The 23,918-nt window shown below is 50.0% G+C and overlaps 11 protein-coding genes across 11 annotated transcripts, besides 3 other annotated features; 5 read left to right on the top strand and 6 right to left on the bottom strand.

The window, feature by feature from the left end:
* Positions 1–354: 354 nt before the first annotated feature.
* Positions 355–2,548, bottom strand: UA08_01049 (hypothetical protein; the record flags this gene model as incomplete). The annotated part of the gene is made up of 3 exons (XM_020259793.1): positions 355–1,252; positions 1,307–1,652; positions 1,855–2,548. The coding sequence occupies 3 exons, from the start codon at positions 2,546–2,548 to the stop codon at positions 355–357; spliced, it is 1,938 nt and encodes a 645-aa protein (XP_020124224.1).
* A 385-nt stretch (positions 2,549–2,933) lies between these two features.
* UA08_01050 (2,2-dialkylglycine decarboxylase) lies at positions 2,934–4,256 on the top strand (the record flags this gene model as incomplete). Its single annotated transcript, XM_020259795.1, has 1 exon — positions 2,934–4,256. One exon carries the CDS (start codon positions 2,934–2,936, stop codon positions 4,254–4,256), a length of 1,323 nt encoding a protein of 440 aa, XP_020124802.1.
* Positions 4,257–4,592: 336 nt separating this feature from the next.
* UA08_01051 (hypothetical protein) lies at positions 4,593–6,671 on the bottom strand (the record flags this gene model as incomplete). Its single annotated transcript, XM_020259796.1, has 3 exons — positions 4,593–6,311; positions 6,377–6,587; positions 6,640–6,671. The coding sequence occupies 3 exons, from the start codon at positions 6,669–6,671 to the stop codon at positions 4,593–4,595; spliced, it is 1,962 nt and encodes a 653-aa protein (XP_020124801.1).
* Positions 6,672–8,200: 1,529 nt separating this feature from the next.
* Positions 8,201–9,235, bottom strand: UA08_01052 (hypothetical protein; the record flags this gene model as incomplete). The annotated part of the gene is made up of 1 exon (XM_020259797.1): positions 8,201–9,235. The coding sequence occupies one exon, from the start codon at positions 9,233–9,235 to the stop codon at positions 8,201–8,203; it is 1,035 nt and encodes a 344-aa protein (XP_020124804.1).
* A 755-nt stretch (positions 9,236–9,990) lies between these two features.
* UA08_01053 (hypothetical protein) lies at positions 9,991–11,970 on the bottom strand (the record flags this gene model as incomplete). Its single annotated transcript, XM_020259798.1, has 4 exons — positions 9,991–10,830; positions 10,860–11,003; positions 11,066–11,791; positions 11,911–11,970. 4 exons carry the CDS (start codon positions 11,968–11,970, stop codon positions 9,991–9,993), a joined length of 1,770 nt encoding a protein of 589 aa, XP_020124803.1.
* Positions 11,425–11,464: a repeat region (Identified by RepeatMasker using a combination of RepBase library and repeat library created with RepeatScout).
* A 714-nt stretch (positions 11,971–12,684) lies between the features above and the next one.
* UA08_01054 (hypothetical protein) lies at positions 12,685–13,687 on the top strand (the record flags this gene model as incomplete). The annotated part of the gene is made up of 2 exons (XM_020259799.1): positions 12,685–12,965; positions 13,039–13,687. The coding sequence occupies 2 exons, from the start codon at positions 12,685–12,687 to the stop codon at positions 13,685–13,687; spliced, it is 930 nt and encodes a 309-aa protein (XP_020124806.1).
* A 1,075-nt stretch (positions 13,688–14,762) lies between these two features.
* On the top strand, positions 14,763–16,989 carry UA08_01055 (hypothetical protein; the record flags this gene model as incomplete). Its single annotated transcript, XM_020259800.1, has 8 exons — positions 14,763–14,997; positions 15,060–15,127; positions 15,176–15,347; positions 15,405–15,500; positions 15,541–15,821; positions 15,898–15,991; positions 16,070–16,691; positions 16,752–16,989. 8 exons carry the CDS (start codon positions 14,763–14,765, stop codon positions 16,987–16,989), a joined length of 1,806 nt encoding a protein of 601 aa, XP_020124805.1.
* An 860-nt stretch (positions 16,990–17,849) lies between these two features.
* Positions 17,850–17,890: a repeat region (Identified by RepeatMasker using a combination of RepBase library and repeat library created with RepeatScout).
* Positions 17,886–18,233, bottom strand: UA08_01056 (hypothetical protein; the record flags this gene model as incomplete). Its single annotated transcript, XM_020259801.1, has 1 exon — positions 17,886–18,233. One exon carries the CDS (start codon positions 18,231–18,233, stop codon positions 17,886–17,888), a length of 348 nt encoding a protein of 115 aa, XP_020124808.1.
* Positions 18,234–18,760: 527 nt separating this feature from the next.
* Positions 18,761–20,679, bottom strand: UA08_01057 (hypothetical protein; the record flags this gene model as incomplete). The annotated part of the gene is made up of 2 exons (XM_020259802.1): positions 18,761–20,365; positions 20,464–20,679. The coding sequence occupies 2 exons, from the start codon at positions 20,677–20,679 to the stop codon at positions 18,761–18,763; spliced, it is 1,821 nt and encodes a 606-aa protein (XP_020124807.1).
* A 360-nt stretch (positions 20,680–21,039) lies between these two features.
* Positions 21,040–21,249: a repeat region (Identified by RepeatMasker using a combination of RepBase library and repeat library created with RepeatScout).
* Positions 21,250–21,503: 254 nt separating this feature from the next.
* Positions 21,504–22,460, top strand: UA08_01058 (hypothetical protein; the record flags this gene model as incomplete). The annotated part of the gene is made up of 2 exons (XM_020259803.1): positions 21,504–21,672; positions 21,817–22,460. The coding sequence occupies 2 exons, from the start codon at positions 21,504–21,506 to the stop codon at positions 22,458–22,460; spliced, it is 813 nt and encodes a 270-aa protein (XP_020124800.1).
* Positions 22,461–22,869: 409 nt separating this feature from the next.
* Positions 22,870–23,685, top strand: UA08_01059 (hypothetical protein; the record flags this gene model as incomplete). Its single annotated transcript, XM_020259804.1, has 1 exon — positions 22,870–23,685. One exon carries the CDS (start codon positions 22,870–22,872, stop codon positions 23,683–23,685), a length of 816 nt encoding a protein of 271 aa, XP_020124799.1.
* Between the last annotated feature and the right edge of the window lie 233 nt (positions 23,686–23,918).

Here is a 23,918-nt window from a genome sequence, read left to right on the forward strand (position 1 = left end):
TCATGGCCTATACTTTTTTTCTCGGTCCATTGTATGGACTGATCTGCCGAATATTTGCTCTATTCATAGCTCCGTGAGATTTCGGCAAATCGCCTGGATATGTGCATATCGAAGAATAATGATCAATACTTCCAGTGGAATGCGAGAGAATGGGCTGGCCATTTTCAAACATGCTTCGTGTTGATTCTCTTTGATAACCTTATCCTGTCGATGAGGGAGAACTCCGGCTGAGGAATAGCTAGGCAGCTCTCGAAGAATCGTTTATGACGAACCAGAACATGCCCCTTTTTTGCCCGAGTCCAACCTATAGAGGCATTCATTATTATAGTATTATATAGGTGAATGGAAACAATACTAGATACCAATAGTATCTGCAAGTCCTGGAAAGTCGACAAATAGTTCATCCAATACCGATTGACTGATATCGCCATTTTCCTGGAAACAAGGAAGAATAGAGTCTGAGGCAATATCACCACCGCCGCCGCCACCACCAGTACTCATCTCTGGATAACAGGTGATTTTATCTACTAGCTCGCCGCAGGCCGCTAGACAATCATCTGCTAGATCCCAAGCGAATCTCTGACGGTGAGACCGAAGCACCTGAATCATGTCTCTAGAGATATTGAGCGGAGCATTCACGGATGTCGCAGAACTCCTCTTTCGAAGAGCAGTCCGCAGTAAGAATGTAGTGGCGGATGTAAGACATAATGCGTTGACGGGAATCCAGAAACCGCGAAAATGTGACTCGTCTAGCTCTTGCATCAGATGCACGATTTCTTCGGCTGCTCTCTGAGCCTGGATATAGAAGGGCGAGCCTGTACCGTCCTCGTCATAGTTTTCAATTGTTGTTGCCGCGGGTCTGTCGGCGTCGAGTTGTAGGCGTCTAAGTAAAAGCTTGACTGCGAGGTAGGCAAGTCGGAAGTTTGCAGCCCCAGGCGCGTTGAGGTTTGTTCCACGTACAACTATTCTACGTATGCCGTCGCTCAATGATTCTTCCCACGCACTCAAGGCTCTCTCAAGGTCCATGGCGGACATCTTCGAAAAGGGAAATTCTCCGCTGCTCGACACGTTGTATACATGCTCCAAGTATTGAGCTAGGACTTCGGTCAAAGTCGTCAAAGCAACAAACACCGAAGCGGCCGCTACCTGAGCTGGAGTTGAGTCTGGGGTACAGAGGTCGTCGATGACTGGAAAGGCAACATCATACTGCGCACGGTGGATTTGAAGAGGCGTGCCGTACGCCAAACTGCACCTGCAAATGTTGTTGTCAGTGTATACTCGCCGGTGGTCCAAGTGACAGTCTTACCAACGATCGTGCAAAACAACCAGCCACCAGATCCGAATTCGAAACTTCTTTTCTAACGGCGATATATTCCAGTTTGACGGGTCACGATTCAGTCCCAAGGCATTAGATAACGCCACTGCAGTCCCGACCATACCTCCATTACCGAAGATGGAAGTGCTCGGTCTGCCGCAAACATTAAGAATAATAGCCATGACAGTGGATATGCCCGGAGAGAGGAAAAGCTCTGAATGGAGTGCTTCATTCGCTTGATTCCAGATATAGCGAATATCCGGCGAGCGAAGGGCAGATAGCGCCGGCGAGTTGTTCCAATAGATAAGGGCGTTTGCATATAAATTGCTCAGAAGAGCTGGAGAAATCTTGTCCTTGTGTGTATGGTAAACATCCTTAAAAGAAGCTTCATCAAAGACCGGGAAGCATATATTGGCATATTCAAAAAACCTAACAAACCACCTCGTCAGACACCCTTCATGCAGCTAACTTTAGGTTGGGGACCAACAAATTCACAACATGTTCTACGGAGGGTTCTAAATATTTCTCGATGAGCTCACATTTTGCAGCGGGAATAGACTGACTGGACGAGACCCCTAACGGACGTCTTGACACTGTGTTGAACAGCACCGGCCTCACGGGTCGATTGGAGGCCACATTTGTGCGGATCAGGCTGGTGCGTCGAGCATCTGGAATGGTAGAGAGATAGCTTTCCAGAAATTCACTGTCGGCGACAACGGCCGGACTGATAATGTGCGAACTGTTTTCTCCAGTCTCGGCAACAATGCTCCTCAGGTTTGAAGGGGTTTCTTCTGTACCAGTACCCAATATCTGAGTATAAGATGTCTGCGGGTTGCCTCTGGCTGGTGACCCTGGGCTGTGAGAATGAGAATTGGAATGACGAGCTCTTATTTGGCGGTTAACGTCTGGACTCAATAGAACCTGGGCGCTGTGCGAGGGGCTGCCAGTTGTAGTCGCATTTCTCGGTTTGGCCGCCAGCCTCCGCGGCGACGAGAGCATTACCTCGCGCTGCGCAGAGCGGTAATCAAGCTGAGGAAACACGCAGCTAGTACCATGCACCTGACACATCAGACATGAGGCTGACGAGTCTCGTGTCCTGCAACGAGACTTGCGTCTTTTGCAGGGCAGACAAGCCGGATGCAGGTGAGACCGGTAGGGCCTCCCGATACCGGCAGGACGCTGGATAGACCCCGGCTCCATCTGCGACTCACTGCTATTCCAGAATCCGTGCATTGCAGACTCAACTCGCTGTCCATGGACCACGAGTGATGGTGTTCACTGTTCTCTCCTGTTGATAATGATGGGCGTTCTTCCGCGGCCAACTCCGCCAATTAAAAAGCCTCTCTTCCCGATAAGATAAGGGTTGGCTTGTTATCTTGCCCGCGGGATATTTCTCGCGATGTTCACCGCGGATGCTGCCGACCACGTCCAAACAATCAGATTCAAAGGAATATTGCTCAGCGGCGGTGGTGGGCTGATAAAATGGCGCGCAAAGATGATCTCGCATTATTAAGAGCTGGGCCTCTGTTTTATATTCCTCTCCTTCTCGTTTCTCGACAGATCGATCCGTTCATTGATTGATTGATCGATTGATTCGTGCGTTTAGGGTTAGAACACCATGGCTTCAACGCAATCTACCTCCGTTTTCTTCTCCAAAGCGGACAAATATCTGATGAAAACCGGAGTTCCTTTCTCGCCTGTAGTCATCACCAAAGCCAAGGGCACTAGGCTATACGATGCCAACCAGCGGCAAATCCTCGACTTCACCTCTGGCCAGATGAGCTCGCTGCTCGGCCACTCGCACCCGGAAATCGTCGAGGTCGTGCAGAAGCACGTTGCTGAACTAGACCATCTCCTTAGCAACATGATCACCCAGCCTGTGGTCGAGCTAGCAGAACGCCTAGCCCGCTTCCTGCCTGCGCCCCTGGAAAAATCTTTCTTCCTCAACACGGGCTCCGAGTCCACCGAAGCCGCTATCAAAATGGCCAAATGCTACACCGGCAAATTCGAGATTGTCGCCTTTGCCGCCAGCTACCATGGTCTCACCCAGGGCTCTGGTTCAGCAACCTACTCCGCCGGCCGAAGGAAAGGCGGGCCGTGCGTGCCTGGCCAACTGGCGTTCCCAGCCCCGTATGCCTACCGCTCGCCCTTCCGCAAGCCCGACGGATCGTACGACTGGGAAACAGAAATGGATTTCGCATGGTCGATGATTGACCGGCAAAGCGTCGGTTCGCTGGCGGCTTTCATCTTGGAGCCCATCCTGTCAACCGGCGGCATACTCGATCTACCGGATGGATATCTGCAGCGCCTGAGCATCGAGTGTAAGAAGAGAGGGATGCTCATTATCATGGACGAAGCGCAGACCGGGGTTGGGCGGACAGGCGACATGTTTGCATTTGAGAGGGATGGAGTTGTGCCCGACATTCTGGCCTTGTCCAAGACACTTGGATGCGGGCTACCCCTGGCGTCCGTCAGTACCACAAGTGAAATTGAACGCGGTTGCCAGGAAGCCGGATTTCTATGGCTAACCACGCATCTCAACGACCCGCTGACTGCAGCGGTGGGCAATAAAGTGCTCGAAATCATAGAACGGGATGGGATGTGCCAGCGTGCCGCTGAGCGAGGCGCGCAGTTGCGCGAGGGTCTTCTCACGCTGCAGGAGAAATACTGGTGTATAGGCGACGTCAGAGGGAGGGGTCTTTTACAGGGGATTGAGATTATTTCAGACCCGGAAACGAAGGCCCCCGGTCCTGATCTTGGCCAGGCTGTTTCGGATAGGGCAATGGCGTGCGGTTTGTCTTGCAACGTTGTCAATTTGCCGGGCATGGGCGGTGTTTTCCGTCTGGCGCCGCCTGTTACGGTCTCGGCGGAGGAGATAGAAGAGGGTCTTGCGATTCTTGATGAGGCGTTTGGTCATGTACTGAATTTGGGGACATTATAATTCGGTTGTTCACTGCTTCATACGCCTATCGGGTCCGGTTTTGAGGGTAGTGTTTTGGAAGTAATTATATATCAAAAGTTTCAGTATCTATAGCCCTATCTAGTATCTAGATACAATGCATAAGTGACGCGACATATGGCATGATATACATGTAGTCTATCGCATAAAACAAACGATGAATTAGGGCTTAGCTTGGTGACGTCGCATAATGTTGTGGAACAGGTCTGAATATATATCAGCAAAATAGAAAGAAAAACGCCTTGAATGCAATGATGGAAGAATGAAATGTGAAATGTACATCTTCGGAAAAAGAAGGGGGGGGGGGTGAAGAGAGAATCATAATCCAGACGAAATCATATCCCCCAAATACCCAATCTCTTCCATCAACTCTTTCATAGCTGCCGACTGCACAGTGTAATCCTCCGAGGACCGCTTCAACTGATGCTCCGTCTGATGAGCAGATACAGACAGCGGAGTAACAACTCGGAGAAAAGGCAGAATTGCTCCCTGACGTTTAGGATCTGATACGTGAAACGAATCGGTCCTATTGTCGTAATCGCACTCTTCAAAATTGATGGAGGAAAATTCAAGGTCTATGGGGCTAGTAACGGCAGCAGTTGATGGTAGTAAAGGAGAATCCGAGGTTAGCTCGATAGGAGAGAGAATGATTTCTGGTTCGCTGCTGAGGACTGGAGTGGTTGGGCCGCTGACCGAGATAGACGGGAGGGGAGCTTCGAGAGCACGATCATACTCGGCATTGCCGGTATTATCGTTGTTGGCAGTGTGATGACTGTGGTTGAGTAACGGCGAAGAGTGAGAAAGATGATCGGCATTGAAGGTGGAGCTGGAAGTCATAGATGCCGGAGAAACGAGTTCAGTGTCGGTGCTCCATTCTGAGAAGCGGCTCTTCTCCTGTGGAGATTGCGACTCAGAGTTGTAAAGAGTCGACGCAATCCCAGAGGTGTCGTCTGAGAAGTGGCTGCGCAGCAGCTCCATGTCAATCGGTCTGTATTGCGCATCAATAGCGCGTAGTTCGGCGTCCATTACCGAAGAAGGAGAGTTCGGTAGTGTCGGAAGTCGCTTCTCCCGCAAGTGGAAAAGCACCGGTGTGGATATTGGACTTGGCGTAGTCGAAAGCTTTTGCGGATCCAGTACCATCGGTGTAGTCCGCTGAGACAGTGCCTCTTCAAGAGTTTCGAGTCGGGGAGGGCGTGAGAAGCCAGACAGCTCCGTCTTGGTTGAGGACGGAGAAGAAGAAGAACCGAGCAGTGAAAGCTCCGGGAGAGGCGTGTTATCCCGGCTGGACTTTGAAGCGCGACGTACCCGGATTGAGGGTGGCCCACGGGTTTGTTCATGATCGACCTGTGGGTGGCGGAATGGTAGTTTTCTGGTTTCCATCCCATCGAGCTCAATTGGACTACCCATTGGTGATGCCACTTTCGAGCTATTATTGGAGCTGGGAATCGAAATCGGAACAGGTGGTCGCATGGGCGAATTGGATCGCTCCGTCCTGACAACCGGTTGAGGATCATGGTAGGCGTTATTATTATAATTGTTGATGTAATCATCACTGTGATCAACACCGGGCGATCGAGTACCAGCAATGTTCAAGAATGCGGCCCGCAGCCCTCTCGACCGAGGGGGGGACACAGACCTGGCAACCTTGACTTTAGGCGCAAGGCGGAACATGGGGCTGTGAGTTGAACTAGCTGGCTGGGACATAGGTGACCGATTGTCATTTGAGTTGGAAAGATTAAAGAAAGACGATGACGACGGTGCTGCTTGCTGGTAAAACTCGGGAGACGTTTTCAAGCGCGGAAGGCCGGGCCTCGGCTTGGGGGGAGTTCGTGGGTTCATGAATTTGTCCTTGGGATCCATTGTCCGCTGATCCGACTTGACTGAGCTTATGCTATTGTCACGGCGATGCAAGTGATCGGTATCAGGCAGAATGATCGGGACGTTCAGGACATTGACGGGCTGGCCTGGTAAGAGCGGACAGAGAGAAGTGACGGGCTCGACCTCATTATAAAACTCAGCGTCTCCATCCAAACGGTACTGATCGAAGCGAACTAGATATTAGCGTTGCCGCGGGAAGATCATGAAGATCAGGGTTCACTTACATAGTACCAATAAGTGCCTCCCATTTTCAATCCTCCGGACCGGCCGGGGGATTGACTCGGAGATGTTCCGTCGCGCACAATATCGGTAAATGTATGACAACCTCGCCAGTGGCCAGCACCCATACGCCTGTCCCGTTCCATTGCATATGGGCGGGAAAAATTGTCCCATGATCCCACCAAGTCAACTGATCTGACATTGGACGGAGCACGCCTGTTGCGATCAGTCTCCTCGTTTCATATCGAGATGTCACAGGCATACTCACACAAGGAATGTGATTAAAGTGGTGGACGACATGTTCTGCGTCTAAATCCAGGAAGAAAACAAGACCGAAGAGAATGTACAGTACAATGGGCGTATATATACACTGCGCAGGATGATATGTATGATGTGCTTTTGAGCGAACGACCAAAAAAATATTGAAGGTAATAGAAGGAAGGAATGAAAGAACGACTGCTAGAAATACAAGCAACGCAAAGGCAGAAAACGAAGAAACGAAGCAGTGGCTTGGATGTGTCAAGGCAGAGAGCAGGCAGAGCAAGGCTTGTATCCTGTATATATAGCTGAGCTGTTGCGCCTGTTTCGGATTGTCGCTGGCGTTTCAGCGTTTCTATTCTTGGTGAAGACCCTCGATCCAATGGATCAGTCAATTGGACGGAACCGGGGCATCATCCATTGAGTGGAGAGTCAGAAACGGATGACGGAGCAGAGGAGGGGGTTGGCGATGAAACAGAGGCGTAATCCTGGGACTGCATGCCCTTGCCGGGGACAGAGCAGGAGGAGAGGAGGACGAGGACGAGGGGAGGTGAAGGCGCTTTTCGAGGTTGGAACACGAGGGCCAATCAGATGCCAGAAGCGCGCGATGAACGATGAAGCAATTTCGCTAAACTCGTTGTAGACTGGGCGCTTAGGGCCCCGCCCACGTAGGAACAGGCCAATCACGGCGCGTTGCTGGGCTTTGTGGGCGCTTGTCTGAAGCAGTCTATTCTAGGCATTACTAGTCAGTCATGACCACGTATTCTTACTACGATAATCACAATCACGCAGTAGTCTCAAGTGTGCCGCCTAGAGGTGAGACTGCCATGCTCTCGCAAATAGACAAGGGCATTGTGCTTTCTGCGAGTACGGAGGACGTGCGTGACGTGTAGAAAAAAAACAAAAATAAAATGGAGACAGGCCAACGCTTGGAGCACGGGGTGGCCTTCTTTTCTAGTCCGATCTGATGCGTGTCCGGCAGCCAATCAGCGCCCGCCAAGCTAGTTCATTCAGGAATTTGACGGCTATAATCTATTCACAGGGGTCGCCAGAGTAAATACCAGTGTCCCGTCTGATTGGTTGTCAGCAAGCCTGCAAGCCTGCAAGGCGCACTTGCACCCCTCACAGAACGCTCCGTACATCATGCTTGCCTCTGTCTGGTCTGTTGCATTATCATAAACTCATGAATATGTCAATATGATCAGTCGGATTGAAGAAACGTCCGCTTCCTCCCGCTAGACAAATAGTACGCATCGCCATCTGGCAGGCTAAAGTCTAAACATAGTGTTCCCCACTGTCGTCAGCCAATCATGCTTGCCATCTTCCGGATTAGCCGCCGGCCCACTTTGGACTGCCCCTTGCATGGGAGACTTGCGTCATGCAGGAGTGTTTCAGTGATTGTCTCCGAGGATGGCCATGGCAATGCTTTCATCATGACTGTCTAGGCACTTGTATGGAGAGTAGAATGAGCTGAATTGATCTTGTAGTGAAAACTAGAGATTAGGACTAAGCATGAATAGAATCGCTGCCTTGTAAAAAAAAGAAAAAAGAAAGAAAAAAAAGGCAGACTACTAAACTTTCTGCCGGTCCAGCTTCTTATTGACCGCCCCCAGCACAACCTTTAGAACCCCATCCCCGGAAAGCGTCCGGCCCGACTGGCCCTTCCACGGTACCGTATCGACAATATCGCGCACATGGTCATTCTTCACTGCCTTGCACAGCTCATCGTCCAACTGCTCCAGATGCCGTTGGGCTGCCTTATCCGAGCCAATCTGGAAGAACTGGATGCCCACTTGCCAGGGGATCGTCTGGCATCGGTCTAGAGTGCGCGCCGCATTGAGAATCACGCTCTCTGCATCATCGCTAAACACCCCGTCCGTGATGACAATGATATTGATGGGACGCACTGCATACGCTGCGTTCTTCAACTGCCCGTAATCATCCGTGTTGGCTGCCATTTTCTCTACTCGGCGCAGATACGGGAACAGAATCTGACTCAGACGCTGGCCCACGGGGGTCATGCCGTACGGTCGAACGCGTCGAAAGATATCCTGAACGGCGCTGGGGGAGATGATATTGGTGTACCCACCGCCTCGCTGGGCATTGTTCGAGTTGTTCAGGAAGTAGAGGTCGATGCCATCCGGGTCGTGCTGTGTACAGATTGGAGTGATCATGGCAATGGCCTCTTCTGCTTCTCTCCAGTATCTGTCGGCCATGCTGCCGCTATCGTCTACCAAGAAAATGGTGTCGAAGTTCGCCAGGAAAGCATATTCAGAGTCTTCAGCGTTGGTTTGCACAAATGGAGAAGAATAAGAAGAAGAGGAAGAAGAAGCCTGGATATCTTCGGGGCTGAACGGCTGGACTGGGTCTGGTTCTGGGGTATACGGAGGGGGCCCCCAAGGGTCGTTAGACTTCAACCCGGCGTAATTGCGGCTGCGGCTGCGGCTGGTGTCGAAGTTGCCCGTGCTTGGTGAGTTGAGGTAGAAACTCCTTCTACCGTGCTTGTTCGAACTCTGTGCTGAGCCCATGCTGGAGTCTCGCTTGGAGGACGACCTGAAGAGGAAGGAATTTGCGGACGACAATCTGGTGCTGCCGAGGAGAGGCATGATGGATAGGAATATGAGCGAGACGGAAGGAGTCTTTCTTTGCGTGCTTTGGTGTTTGTTGTTTGGTGCACAGAAATATGTATTGGCTCTTTGTCAAACAACCTGATTCACACCCCGTTTGAGGTAATTGTCTACATGTTGTCTCGACTCCTCCTCTCTTATATACCCCGATGGACAAGGACGCTCCACACTCAAACACTGGTGAAAACAACTGATTCCGCCTTAGGGGCATTGATTGCCGTTGCAAAAGTGGTTGAGGGCATTCCTATTTGGATCACATCGCCGCAATGTTGCAAGGTCCAAATTTGCCTTTGTGATACGAGCCTCATCTTCAGAGGCTGGATTAATTTATTGATTCTTCCCTAGTCCTCGAATGGCTCCGAAGGTAATTTACTTGGGGCGATGCATAACCTAATACAGTAATATGGCGGAGTTTGCCATTAATTGTGGACTGTTAGTAAAGACAAATTGCTTCTTGCCGGAAGGTGCCTCAGGCAGTGCTAGTCAGCCTTGTGCGGCCTCATGGCCGCACGTGCTCGGCTATGCACTCCGAAAACAACTACGAGTTTGGTAGGACTGTGGCCTGGCCTATGTATTCTTATACATACCTCCACAATGCAAGAGGCTCATGGCTGTACCGGAGGCAGTTTCGAGGCTTAGATCGAATGCGGCTTTGAATTGATGTACCCCCAATCATTAATGGTATTTGTAATATGTGCGATTATAAAAAAAAAAAAAATTACTTCCATCCCAGTCTACAAAGAATCAATAAACCCGGTCATGCCGTGTTCTACAGGGAGGATCTCCATCAGAGCCAGGGCTTGATCGATCCCCATCTCTCTGCCAATCAGATTAAAGCAACGCGCGATCCAATGACTACGGGCAGAACCGTAACCATCAACACTCGCTGCGACATACAAGGGGAAGAGAAGAGCCATTCCGCCCGCGGTGCTGACAAGCTTCTGCCCGTTGAGGTTGGGGTTGGATGCATCGATAAACCCACAGAAAAACGGCACTGTAGCGCATATATCCCGAGCCAGCGCTCGCGCTAGATCACGAAGCCAATAGCAATGGTCCTTGAATTCCGGCGACGGGATAAAATCGCGGTGGCTAGCCATTCGTTGATAGCGGTTGAAGATCACCTCGAGAATCAAAAGCCGGGAATAGCGGAAATGGTTCGCTGCCATCGCGCTAGAGAATGATTCGTACGTATGATACACCCCTTCAAAGGGGGCAATATATTCTGCGTTTCCAAAGAATTGTCCGGGGGCGCTAGTGTATATCTGAGGCAGGATTTGCGATGGCGATAATTCCATCATTGTTTCGATTTGCGAGTCCACAGCAAACGCACGGGTTAAGATGCTGGTATCAAGACTTGGGCGCTGCGATCGGAGATCTTCGATGCGGATTTCGCTTATCCGGGCCATGATAACGCACAATAGATGTGATATTTTAGCCATATACGGCGCGTTGGGTAACATGGTGGCTTTCTCGGACAGAAGAAGTAACGCTGGGGGAATCCGATGATAATTCATGAGGCAGCTGACAATCTTTTGGTACGCGTGAGCAATTGCTTTTACATTGTAAATACGGTACTGAGAAACAAGATGGGGGTGTTACCTACTATCTCATTTCGCAAAAATTGAAACATCTCTAAACCTTGGCTCCGAACAAGCTGCGCCTCGCCGCGAAGCTGGAGTAGGGCAACTGCCCCCTTTGTATGTTCGACAAAAGCATCTATTCTCTCTGGCTTTCTGCTCGTCACAATCTAGAACATGACTCGACTGTCAGAATAGGGCTAGCAAAGACGACCGGCGACAAGATACACACCTCGAACAGTGACATGCACAGAACCGCAGTAAGTGTGGCATCATCGGTTGCCTGCTCTGGATGAGAAATAGCCGCATTCGTCAACTTCAATGCGTTGGAGTACTCGCGTTGCGCTCGCAGTTTCAAGGACTGAGAGGAAGGCCCCCGTCTAGAGATATTGGCCATGCCCACCGACACGATTCCCTTCATCATGGCCTTTTCAGCCATAGAAGCCGTGGGAGAGACATCGGCGTCGATATTGAACCCATGTATGCTACTATTCAGCCATGCAAAGTTGCTGAGACAAAAGCAGATGGCCTGTTGTCTGCGATCTACAGACAATGACACCAATGGCACGAGATTGAGAGAAGCGTATTGCGCATCATCATCATCATCATCATCATCATCATCACCGTCGTCGCCGAATCCATAATGTGCATCGTCGGAGGGCGAGATTGAATGTAGACTTGCCGTCTGTGTATTCAGGTCAAATTCGGTGCCTGCGTCTGACCTGGTGCTGGCTGACGACGATGGGCCCGGGGAATGTGGAACATAATGATTGCTATTCTTCTTGTCGCGATGAGCAGCAGCAGATTTCGCTTTCTGGGCGACAGCACTACTCTCGTCGCGGAACAGCAGCGACAATTGGTCGCGATAGCCAGGGCAGATGCGGTTGGACTTAAGGCAGCGCTTGCAGGCCGGCGTGGCTTGGTCGCACTGTTGCCCAAAACGGGTTAGTATTGCGAGCTGCGAAGTCAGAAGTTCACAACACGAGCGTCGACTGTTTGGTTAAATAAATCTTGGTGTAATCGACGATTTCTTACGCAATAGACGCAGTCAAATAAATAAATAAACCAGAGTCTCACCTTGACTTTGCGGGCACGGCACGCACCGCAGCCTCTGCTTGGCTTGCAACAGTAGACCATGGAGCAGGATGAGATGCTGTGAGCTGGCTCAAAGAAAAGGCGTCTTCGATGTCCTATATACAGTACAGTACAATCGATCTGTTCAGAATGGTGGCGCCTAGTTGAAGATCAAAGAATCAGAGAGGCGTTCGGTTGGGGCTGAGCGAGGCTGTATCTCATTCTCGGGCGTGGTAGCACATGGAATCGAATCAAATATCTGGCCGAGAACGCCCTATGCCTATGTTAGCATATATGCCTAGGCCTATGCTATGACCGAAGCGGTTGTAATATCGAAGTCAGACCAGAGTCTCGGACTGCCAGGAAAAATGGCTGATGTTGAGCCTGAGCTTAATTCGGGAGCCTGAGGCTAAGCCCAATACGGTGCTCACTGCGAGCGCGATATGTATTGGCCAATGAGCGCACGCAGATCCTGGCTGCCTTGGACCTGGCTCTGTGAAGGGTTTTTTTTTTGTGAAGTAAGGTTCTGACTATGAGCTTATCAGTACCAGCATAAAATCGATCTGCTCGCGATCCGCTCCCTTTTGGGAATGGTTGCGGCTTCACTCAAGAATCATGGGGAGAGCATAACCTCGAGGCATAAATACCTGGCCTGCATCCCCGAGCAGAAATGAGGAAGATAATTGAATCATCTGTCCAGAACAGCATTCTTAGACAACTCGTCGTCCTCAGTTCGCAGTTCGCACTTCGTTAGCACTCTATACACTTGCAACCACCATGGCTGTAACATACCGGCAGGGTCTCTCCATCCTGGAGCTGATCGTCTACATACCCACCTTGGTCATGTCTCTGGTCGTGGCCTGGCGTCATGGCTTCAACCGCCGTGCTGGATGGTACTTTTACATCTTGTTCTCGCTGGCCAGACTGGTGGGCAATGGCTGTTATCTGGGCACAATCAATGACCCGGACAACGAGAATCTTTACATTGCCTACGGTGTATGCAACTCCGTTGGATTGGCACCTCTGACTCTAGGCGTCTTGGCTGCCCTATCGAGAGTGTACGTGCTACTGCCTTTCAATGTCTATCTTTATCTGGGAACGGGGAATAGACAAGCTAACACGATCCCACAGAAACGATTCAATCCAACGCAACGCTGGTTCCGGATACTGGTCAGCAATATTTCGCATCGCCGGACTGCCCTCTTTTATCGGCATGATTCTATCCATCGTCGGCATGACCACATCATCATCCCTGGAAGCCGGCCTCACCAGCAAACTGACCAAAGCCGGCATGATCCTATACCTAGTCGGATGGGCCATTGTAGTGGCTGTAACCTTCTTAATCTGGGCCCAGTACAGAAGCATTGAGAAGGGAGAACACCGTCTGGTGTTGGCCGCGACGTTCAGCATGCCATTCCTTACCGTTCGCCTAGTCTACTCGGCTCTCGCCATATTCAAACATACCGCGACGTTCAACATGTTCACCGGCAACACCACCGTTTTCCTAGTCATGGACATTCTGGAAGAGATCGTTATCGTCTACGTCATGGTGTTGACTGGGTTGACTCTGGATATCAGAGCACAGCCTATACCCGACCAGCCCAAGGAGAGTTTCGGAGCTGCTGACATCGAACTTGAGAGCGCTCAGGGCCAACGACTGCAAAATGGCAATTATGCGCCGCCTTCTACTCAGTACGAGAAATATCCGTACAAGGGCGGTCCCATCCAGAGATTGATTACGTGGATCATTCACGAGATCAATGAGCGTCGTGCGCGATAAACTTGTTGATTATCATGCCATTATTTCATTCATCTCTCGCCTAGTCATTTCCTCTTGTTCTTCTTCTTCTTCTTCTTCTTCCTCTCTCTGTGTGCCTATTTGTGCTTTTGAGCGATATCATAATTGGCTGGGGCTTGGGTGTTGCTGTTGCTGTTGCTGCACTGGACTAAAATGATTCTTGAAACAAACTCTGTTATACCCTCATATAAATCTTACATAATGATCAACAATTCAAAAGAATTCCCAACTTTGCGAATGGACAACCCGTCTAGCTGACAGCCTGTAAACGAAGGTTAGGGCTATGCGTGCATGTGACCCATGCAGATCTTATGGCTATAAAACTAGTCTGCCTATGAAAGGAAAGCTCAAGCTTGGAAAACTAAGAATCGCTTAATTAGATCGGCCCAGCACGAAAGAACTCTATAACACGCTACTTTTATAGGATTCACAACTGTGGACTACTCCGTACGGGTCTGGGGAACGGCGTTGTACATGCTACAATCTTCGTCTAAATAGCTTTGTCGAGAGATTTCGATACTTTGCTTTTGGAAATAAGAGCAGCTTTATTGTTGTCGATAGCAGGAATTACACTTTTGTGACTGTTCAGACGATTGCGTGACGGCGCCCCCATGCTGCTTTTTGAGGACGAGACTCGCGCAATCGCATCCCTGCTCTCATGCCATTCAGCGTCACGCATTTTCTTTTGCTCATCGTCTTCTCTTGTTAGGCCTTTTTCCCTAGTACCCGATCTCCCAAATCAGGCTACTACGATACGTACTATGGGCTTGACGGCAGTTAAATTCAGACTGTGGAGTCGCTAAATAGAATACTTTACACACGCCGCTTCTAGGCACGCGAATCATGACTGGGGACTGCGGTTGTTGTACCATTCGCCCCTCCGATGTTGAAATCGCTAGCTAGCCTCCACGGCGACTCCAAGCGTTCTGGACGAGAGCAACGTAGCGTGGGTAGAAAAAGAGAAGAACCAGTGTGGTATAAAGATGGCTCGTGCGACTCTTTTTCAAAGGACTTGGCCAACGGCATCTTGCTTGTTTCTTGACAACAACTAATCACAATGTCGTGGAGAAAGCCATTCAGCGAGCGCGCTGGCACTGTGGTTGAAGCACAGGTAGATCATGGGGATGTGAGGTATATCGGCGAAACAGGAGGCAACGATGCTCCGCCTACATACCAAGACGCCTCTGGTGCTCCAATCGAGCACAAGTCTCCCTTGGGATATTCCGTCGGTCCTGCCACAATCACCTTGCTGAACATCACCATGATGATTGGCGCTGGTATCTACTCTACGCGTGAGTTGTTCATACACTGAGCTCGTACCGGGATATGCCAACTAATATCCTTGCATGATCAGCATCGTCGATTCTATCCGGCACTGGCTCAGTTGGTGTCAGTTTTGTTTATTGGACCATTGGCTATCTAGTATGTCTGGCCTCTGACAGGAAGAACAGCACCAACTAATCATCTTAGATGTGTCTCGCCTCTGGATCTGTCTATCTCGAATACACAGCATACTTTCCCAGTCGATCCGGTTCAGAAGTTGTGTTCCTTGAACAAACATACCCTCATCCAATGTGGCTTTTTCCAACCACCTTTGCGGTCCAGAGTGTTATTCTTTCGTTTGGAAGTGCCAATGCTACAGGTGAGCCGGAGCGAGGCCTTTCAATAGAGGCAAGGTATTAACGACCAAAAACTCTAGTCATGGCCAAATATCTCATCAACATCTCTGGTCATGCCGGTACCAACTGGCAAATCAAAGGAACGGCTCTGGCCTGCTACAGTCTGGCTACCCTGGGTAAGTTCGGTTGAGCTGGTCGATATGTACCCAATCGCAGACACTGACGAGGCTACAGTCCTAGTGTTCAACACGAAATACGCATTCTGGTTTTCAAATGCCGTGGGCATTGTCAAGATCTGTACCATTATTTTTGTTATTATCACGGGATTTGTTGTTTTGGGCGGCCATACCAAAGTCGAGAACCCTACAGCCAACTTTCACGATGCGTGGTCGGGGAGCTCTACAGCTACTGCGTACGGCTTGACTACTGCCTTGTACCGTATCATCTTCTCATATGGGGGTTACTATAATGCCTTCAATTGTGCTAACGAGATCAAGGTATGATAAACCCATCCGTGTGGCGCTCACGCACACAGGCAGAAATGTCCGACTGACTGATAACTTCGCTTGACAGAATCCCGTCAGGTCACTTAAAATTTATGCTACAGCTGCTCTGACTGCGGTGTATGTCTTATATATGTTCGCAAACGTCGCGTTCTTTGCTGCTGGTTAGTTCGCTGGGCTCCCGTCATTTTCGAGAGAATATTTGCGCTCATATTGTATTAAATCTTTTCCTTCTTTCTTAGTTCCCAAGCACGAACTGGAAAATTCCGACCTCACTACAGCAAGCCTATTCTTCTCAAAAGTTTTTGGCGATAGCGCTGCAGTCCGTGGCCTCAACTTCCTGATTGCCTTGGCTTCATTCGGAAACATGATAGCCGTGATCGTTGGCCTGTCTCGTCGCATCAGGGAATGCGGACGACAGGGAGTCCTGCCTTGGACCAAGTTCTGGGTGTCGACTAAACCATTTGGGACTCCCTTGGGACCGTACGCTGTCATTTGGTTTCTGACCATTCTAATGATCCTCGCTGTTCCTGCTGGAGACGCGTTTACTTTCGGTGAGTTTTCCACCCAACTATGTATGAACGAGCCTACGGTCCTGATTCCTGAGGCAGTCAATGATCTGAGCACCATCCCTAGTGCCGCCTTCAACCTTTCAATGGCTGTGGGTGTCTATGTTATTCGCTGGCGCCGAAAGAAGGCCAATCTCCCCGAGCCTGAATTCAAGGCTTGGAACGTCGTGGTTATCTTTAATATGCTAGTTCAGCTCTACCTCCTTGTAATGCCGTGGTATCCTCCCGCTGGTGGCCGGGATGCCGGTGATGTTAGTTTCTGGTACGCCACATACGCCGTAACAGGCATTGGCATGTAAGTCAACTACCTACATACATCCTGCTGCTGCTAGTGATCTGATGTATCTGCTTCTAGCCTCGCGATGTGCGGCATATACTACGTCCTCTGGGCGTGGCTCATCCCGAAGTGGAGCGGATACACACTGCGACAAGAGGTCATTAGTTTGGAGGACGGGGCTCAGAGCAAGCGACTCAAGAAAGTTCCTAATGCTGAGCTCGCGGAATGGGATGCGACGCATGATGCAGCCGGTCGTCCCATCGATGTCCCTGTCGAGGAAATTCAAGTTCAGGAAAAGAACCAGCAACTTTTGTAGGGCTACAAAAACCTCACTCAGTACTAGGCAGTCATGTCTGCGGTACAGATTCATACGCGAAAACTGATGCGGCGTGAGAGCCCGCTTGGTTTAAGCAGATTACATTTGAGGCTAGAAATAAATCATCTAGGGCGAAAACGTTGAGGATTGCAAAATCTATATAGCCTTGGTTCTCAGGTTGCGTTGGGCTTCTGAAACAAGCGTGTAGTCATAAGTAGTGTCAAACATCCTTAGGACACACGCATTCCATGCTATCTCGCCCTGTACAGGCGCTAGTAGAAATATTAGTTATGCGAAAGAAACAAGCCATAGCACGTTCCCCATAGAAGCAGCCTTAGAATCTTCTTTGATCCTCGCCCAGGAAGTAGTGCTTCCTAGATATTATCCACTATCCTCCGTGATGAATCGAAAGTTCTGAGTGTTTCGCGTTTCACTCCTCGATAATCTGAACTAGGTGAAGGGCCATGTTGGACCATGTCAACCTAACTATTCTTTGCATTGCTGGTAGTAGTAGTATGACCACAGTCGGATAGTCAAGATATCTTGTCAAATTTAAGCTTACCTTAAACGGCTGGCTGAGCTTAGGATAAATGGCGACGGATTTGACATGTCTCGCAGTATGAAGAACTTGAGTATTTGGTGAGAACTGAACGGACAATTTGACCAAGGAAGACCTCAATGCCAGGATACAGTCTTTCTGAAGGCCACCACAGCTTATGAGATAAGGCGGCATAACTCATGTAAAGGCCATTGCCAGTTCTTTGGCTTTCGCGCATTCCAGCAGGTACAACAGGCAGGACAAAGTTGTGGCATTTCGATCTACCCCGCCGCAGGAAATTGACATGTGACTTTGCCCGTACTCATCATCATCATCATCATCATCATCATCATCATCATCATCGCGGGCGAAATGAATCATCAACCTGTCCTCCAACCCGTTCAATTTCAGCCACGAGTTTGCGCCTTTCTTCGAGCTGCGAGCGCAGAAAGTCCACCGTTTTCTTTAGAACCACGCTCTCACTGCGACCTTGTCCCTCCAGGCCAGGCACCAGCTCGGTGAGGCGGTCGAAGCCCTCTCGAATCGCCGCACGACGTTTCTGTTCGGACGCGATATGATTGTTTTTCTTCTCCTGATCGGTCAGGCGAGGCTTATCTTGTGCATCTGCGCCCATGCTTGCATGGGCTGGTGTCTCGTTGTTCGAGCTCACCGAATCGCGGTGGTGGGCGCTTGAATCGGACAACATGGTGGTAGATATAGCAATGAAGATTCGGGTAACAGAAATGCAGATAGATCCTAAGCTATGCAACTAAAAAGTCAGGTGTTGAAAAGAACCGACAAATAAAAAGGCCGATGCGCGTGCGATGAACTTGAAATCACACGGCGCAGCAGGTAGCATGCAACGAGCCAAGCACGGAATATCGATATATCCGCGACCGAGGGTGATTTACGCTCACTAACTAAGCCTATATGTATTTATAGACATAGCATACCCCCAGATTATTATTGAGTAACGCTTCGTGTTGAACCCTGCCATGCATTAATTTATTTGAGGGAATATTGTTCCAAACTCGCTTACATGTTCTAGTTACATTAACTAACTAGTATATTCACGATTTTCATCGCCATGACTTGCCGATCGCAAAGTTCTCTGGAAAGGCGCAAGGTGTCATAGGTAGACGAACTCCTTTTGTCCACCACCGATGCTATTATCGTGTACGGTATTCATTCCTCGGTGTGCTCTACATACCCGACACTTCATTGCAACGGCGCTTATGCAACGGCGCCTTTGATCAGGTCCGCGCCCTTCTCGGCCGTGGCGTACACGCTTGTTTGGATATTTCCACGCGGTATCAGTGGGAAGATACTCGCATCGCAAACCCGGACATTCTTGGTTCCATACACCTGCAACTGGTCGTCGACAACGCCCCCGAGTTCTCGGGGCAGCATGGAGCACGTGCTGGCCGGGTGATAGGTCGAGACCAGGGTATCACGCACGAGATTCTTGGCCTCGTCCAAGTTATGGAGGTGCACATTGGGCGGTACACGGCGGCCATTCTTTTTGAGAAGGGATGCGAGGGGCTCGGTCTTGGCAATCGTTTCGACAAAGAGCAAGTGGCGCGCCAGGATCTCCAAATCGAGTGCGTTGGAAAGATAGTTGGGATCAATCTTCGGCTTTTCTGATGCATCGGCAGATGTGATATGGACCGAACCGCGAGAGAACGGGTGAGAAAGCGATGCGGCAAGAGCAGTGTAATGGCCGTCTTCTTTCATGCCAAACCAGTCTGTGGGCTTCGGCCCCGCGTGTGGACAGAGCTGCACGGCCGGTGAGAAGTATTGAATCGTGGAGTCTTTTCTCCCTTCCACAATCGAGCGGAGAAGCTCGTACTGCTTCTTCAAACCCGGGTGAGAGCCTTCTTTGATGTGTAGGTTTTCATTAAGTAGGCGGTCTAATTCCGGCCGCTCACCCTCCGCGGCGAATTCGCCGCCGAGAGGGACATAAGCTGACGAGATACAACTGGATGTGAGCGGACCGGATTTGGTGTCCCGGTAGAGTTGCATCAAACGGTCCAGTACTCCCGGCTCTTTGATGTTCTCTATGGTTGGAATGCCATCAACAACTTCGTAGCTGATGCTGGCAATAGCGTGGTCTTGCATGTTCTCTCCTACGAATGGATTGTCGACCACAGGTGCGATGCCGAGAGCCTCGAGTCGTTTCGCATCCCCAATGCCAGACAGCTCTAGGAGTTGGGGCGACTGGATAGCACCCGCGCAGACAATGACTTCTTTTTTGGCACGCACCGTCACCTGATTTCTATCCGCCTTCTTGAACTGCACGCCCGTGGCAGTGTCTCCGTCGAACAGGATCTTCTCGGCGAGGGCGTTTGTCACGAGCTTGAGGTTCGGACGCTTGGCCACGTCGGCACTATAGTAGGCAGTTCCTGCATGGCTTCGAGCCTTCGTCTTGGGATGCACGGAGCATGGGTTAATATAAGCACCTGTCATATCCCCGGACGCCGGATCGCCTGTCGCCGCGAGACCAAGGTTGCGAAAAGTCTCGGGCCAAGCCTTTTGCAAGGGGGAATAAAAATCGTCTTCGGCGAAAGAGACTTGCACCGGACCCGTGCTGCCCTGAAGGTTCTTGTCAAGATAAGCCAGGGACATGTCTCGAATGGTCTTGTCGGAGGGCTCCCCCAACGTATGGAATTTCCGGTAATAATGGCTCATCCCGTTCCATCCCCAGCCTTTGTTGCCCAATTTCTCCCACGCATCAATGCCAGCCTTGGATGGATACACGACCATGCCATACTGGATGGCCGATGATCCGCCAACGACCTTTCCACGTGGATGACCGACGATTCGCCCATTCAGATGCTCCTGTTTGGGTTAAAATGAATGATTCTACAGGTAGAAGAAGAAAAAAAATCTTTAGAGAAAGGGAGGGGGGCGCGAAAAAGCAGAAGCGAATAACCTACTTGAGGCTCAGAAAGAAAACTCCAATCATATTCGGGTTGGTCATACAGAGCAGCCATCAAACCCGGCGTATTGATCTTAGGATCGTCAGGTCGGTGGCTACCAGCTTCAATCACAAGCACGGTTTTATCGGAGTCTTCAGAGAGCCGATTCGCAATGACACACCCGGCTGTCCCACCACCAAGTATAATGTAGTCGTAGGCACCTTGCGAGGCCATTGTTGTACGGTTATGGCTCTCTCCTGATATCTCTGCAATAAAGCCTTGAAGAGAATTAGTAAATTGGTGTTTCGATGCAACTAGCTGCTCTTCGTCTTCACCGGAACCTGCACGAGTGTGAGAGAGAGCACCGCGCAGAGGACGGTGGTTATTTGATTCTACAGGAGAATCAGAAGATGACTACGGATCCCAAGCGCTAGTTGATACTGAGTATATAGATAAGAATATGCAGGGTTTATGCAGACATACGCAGCTCATATAATTTGACGATTTTTAAGATAGGCCTTCCACTACTACTGATGGGTCAGTCATGACGCCTTGTCAGCTGTCATTTACAGGGTCTTGTGTAATAGTGAAATAGTACGTCCCAGATAAACTGCGCACTTATACTAAACACTGCAAACAGCCTTTTCTACCCTCCCTGCGAACTCCACGATTTATATATAAACCATATCTATAAATTCAATATGTTAAACAGCTGGTACTAACTACTATTACATATGAGTATGATGCTTTAGAAATAAGCAGAACCTCTTTGTATTCGAAAATACCAATATTTCTAGCGTATTTTGAGGTATGTAGAGAATAGCTCCATGCATTTACTTCAAAATCTAATATATCTATCTATAACGGTTATATATATATATAACTCCCTACTTTATTGAGATAGAAGTATATTTCTAATATAGATATCTGCTCAGGGGCGTGCTCAGTTCTACTCAGCGAGGAAAAGCGGCGAGACATCCCGCCGAGGATGTGGGAGCCTTGCTGCCTGAGGGAGAGGGCATCCAGCCGTGTCTCGACGTCATGAGACGCAATTCACCATGCCATGCTCTCTCTCCCGCCTAACCAATGGCTTCCCATTAACACATGCAACAGACGCTCTTCTACAGACAGAAGCTACGAATCTGGGGCTCTTTATTACTCCTTGTAGCTTCACATGGAGGCCAACCAACCATGCTTGCGGGGAGGGTGCTCCTGCGGCCGAAACCGGTATGCCATTGCCCTCCCTAGCCATGCTATCAATCAAGCCGAGGTAATATTCTCGGGCCATCAAGACCATCGTCAGTTGTGCCTTCCGTTGTCGTTGTCGTGATCACATTTTCCAGTTCAATCGACAACTAACTCAACCTGTAGGACGTGCCCAGGGAGTTCCACTGACAGCATGGCTACGAGTTCCGCTCACATGGTTTCAATCCCAAACATATGCCTACTATCCAGATGAGACACATGCTACAATTCGACGCACATTCTCTCCGTTACATGCGCCTCACACGCAACGCAATTTCTGTGGATATTGTGGCACGCCAATGACCTTCTGGACCGAGTCCCCACAAGAGGAGGCTGACTTTATGTCCGTCTCCTTGGGCAGTCTGTTTGGCGATGATCTGAGATTGCTAGAGGACCTAGATCTATTGCCGGAAGACGCGACAGATGAAAGTTTCGGCGACCAAACAAGCTCTGAGGCAGTGACGGAAAATGCCCCGGAATGGATATCGTCCTCATCTGCCGTGACTGCATCTAACCCAGCAGCCACGGCTTGTTACCGACATGGGACCCTCGCAGGCGTGCCATGGTTCGAGGAAATGATTCAAGGCAGTAGACTAGGTCGAATCATGAGTAGTCGGCGAGGCATCGGCGTCAGCGAAGATCAATCAACGGCTTTTGAATGGGAGATTAGTGAGTGGCATAGTAGCAGTGACACGGGTAGGAAGCCGACAGGAGTACTCACCCCTGGTGGGAATGGAAAGAGAAAAGCCGATGATATGGTCACTGGTTAGAGTGTCGATTGGTGCGAAAAATATGAGTCATGGAATCTCGAGCAAACTGTAGAGTAGATGGTGATAGGTGACGGAGTTTTATATGAGCGTTCTTTCTCTGCACCATGTAGTTATATAAAAGCACTGATGTGAGCAAAACATAGCGCGCCGTTTCGTGCAGTCGGGACACCGACTATCATCACGTGAGAAGTGGGCATTGCGGCATGCGTGTGGCTCAGCATCAGCGAGCAACGAAGGAGGGGGTGCAGTTCAAGGATCTCAGAGAGCAAGTAGAAACCACTTCATCCATTGCTTGCTCTCGAAAACATACGCCGCGGGATATAAACAGGGATATCGACACGGATACCATCGTCACAGTTCCACGTTCTACCAGACAAGCCCGTTCATAAGTACAAAATCGCCAACCACCATGTCGGAGAAAAGCCTTCTCCCAGGGAGCGTGCCTCCAGATCCTCCAACATACGAAGTAGCTACAGCCGTGCGACCAGCCCCTTCTCAACCTCGGCCTCCATTCCCCCTCTCTCTTCCAATCCTCCAACAACTCCGGTCAAAACGGGTGATATTGGCATCGCAATCGCCGCGCCGGAAACAAATAATGTCCTACCTCGGTCTTCCAGACCTGGAAATCATCCCCAGCACCGAACCTGAAGATCTCCCCAAGTCACTGGGCCCATTCGAATATGTGCTTGCGACAGCGACGAAAAAGGCACAGACGATCTATAGGCAGGAGGTTGACAACGAGGCCAAGGGCGAGCCAGGTCTGATACTCGCCGCTGACACCATTGTTGTCGACCCCATAAATGGCGCTATTCTCGAAAAGCCAAGATCAGAGGCCCATCATGTCGCCATGCTGAAAGACCTGCGCACCGCGGGGAGTCATATAGTTTATACCGCTATTGTGGCCATGGTTCCATTGGCGAGTGCCCGTATGCCCGGTTATGCGATTGAATCGCATGTCGAAGAGACGACTGTGCAATTCGATCCGGACGTTACAGATGAGTTGATTTTAGCGTATGTGAAGACGAGAGAGGGCGCCGATAAGGCAGGTGGCTATGGTCTGCAAGGGCTAGGGTCTATATTGGTGAACAAAATTAACGGCAGCTATGATAATGTCATTGGCTTGCCCTTGAAGGCAACTCTTCAGCTGATACAAAAGGTGGTGGTGAAGGCCGATGATGACGATTATTTGCCTGAGGAAGGATCAGATGAAGATCAGGAGGATTAGATTTTGGATTTACATCCTTTATAACTTCCATGCCCAGGATCTTGATGATCTAAATGTTCTAATGTCGTTTTCTTTTTTTCTGTGCTATGGTCAGGCTGGAGTTTCGGGGAATGGGTGGTGTACAGGTAAATGCGCCGGCTCGCTATTTCCTCTGTATACTTGGGACCTATTCAGAGGCTTCTCACAGTCGTATTTGTTTTCTCAAAATTTCTGCATATATATCTTAGATGGAG

Source organism: Talaromyces atroroseus (genome assembly GCF_001907595.1).
Source record: "Talaromyces atroroseus strain IBT 11181 chromosome Unknown scaffold_0, whole genome shotgun sequence".
NCBI lineage: Eukaryota > Fungi > Ascomycota > Eurotiomycetes > Eurotiales > Trichocomaceae > Talaromyces > Talaromyces atroroseus.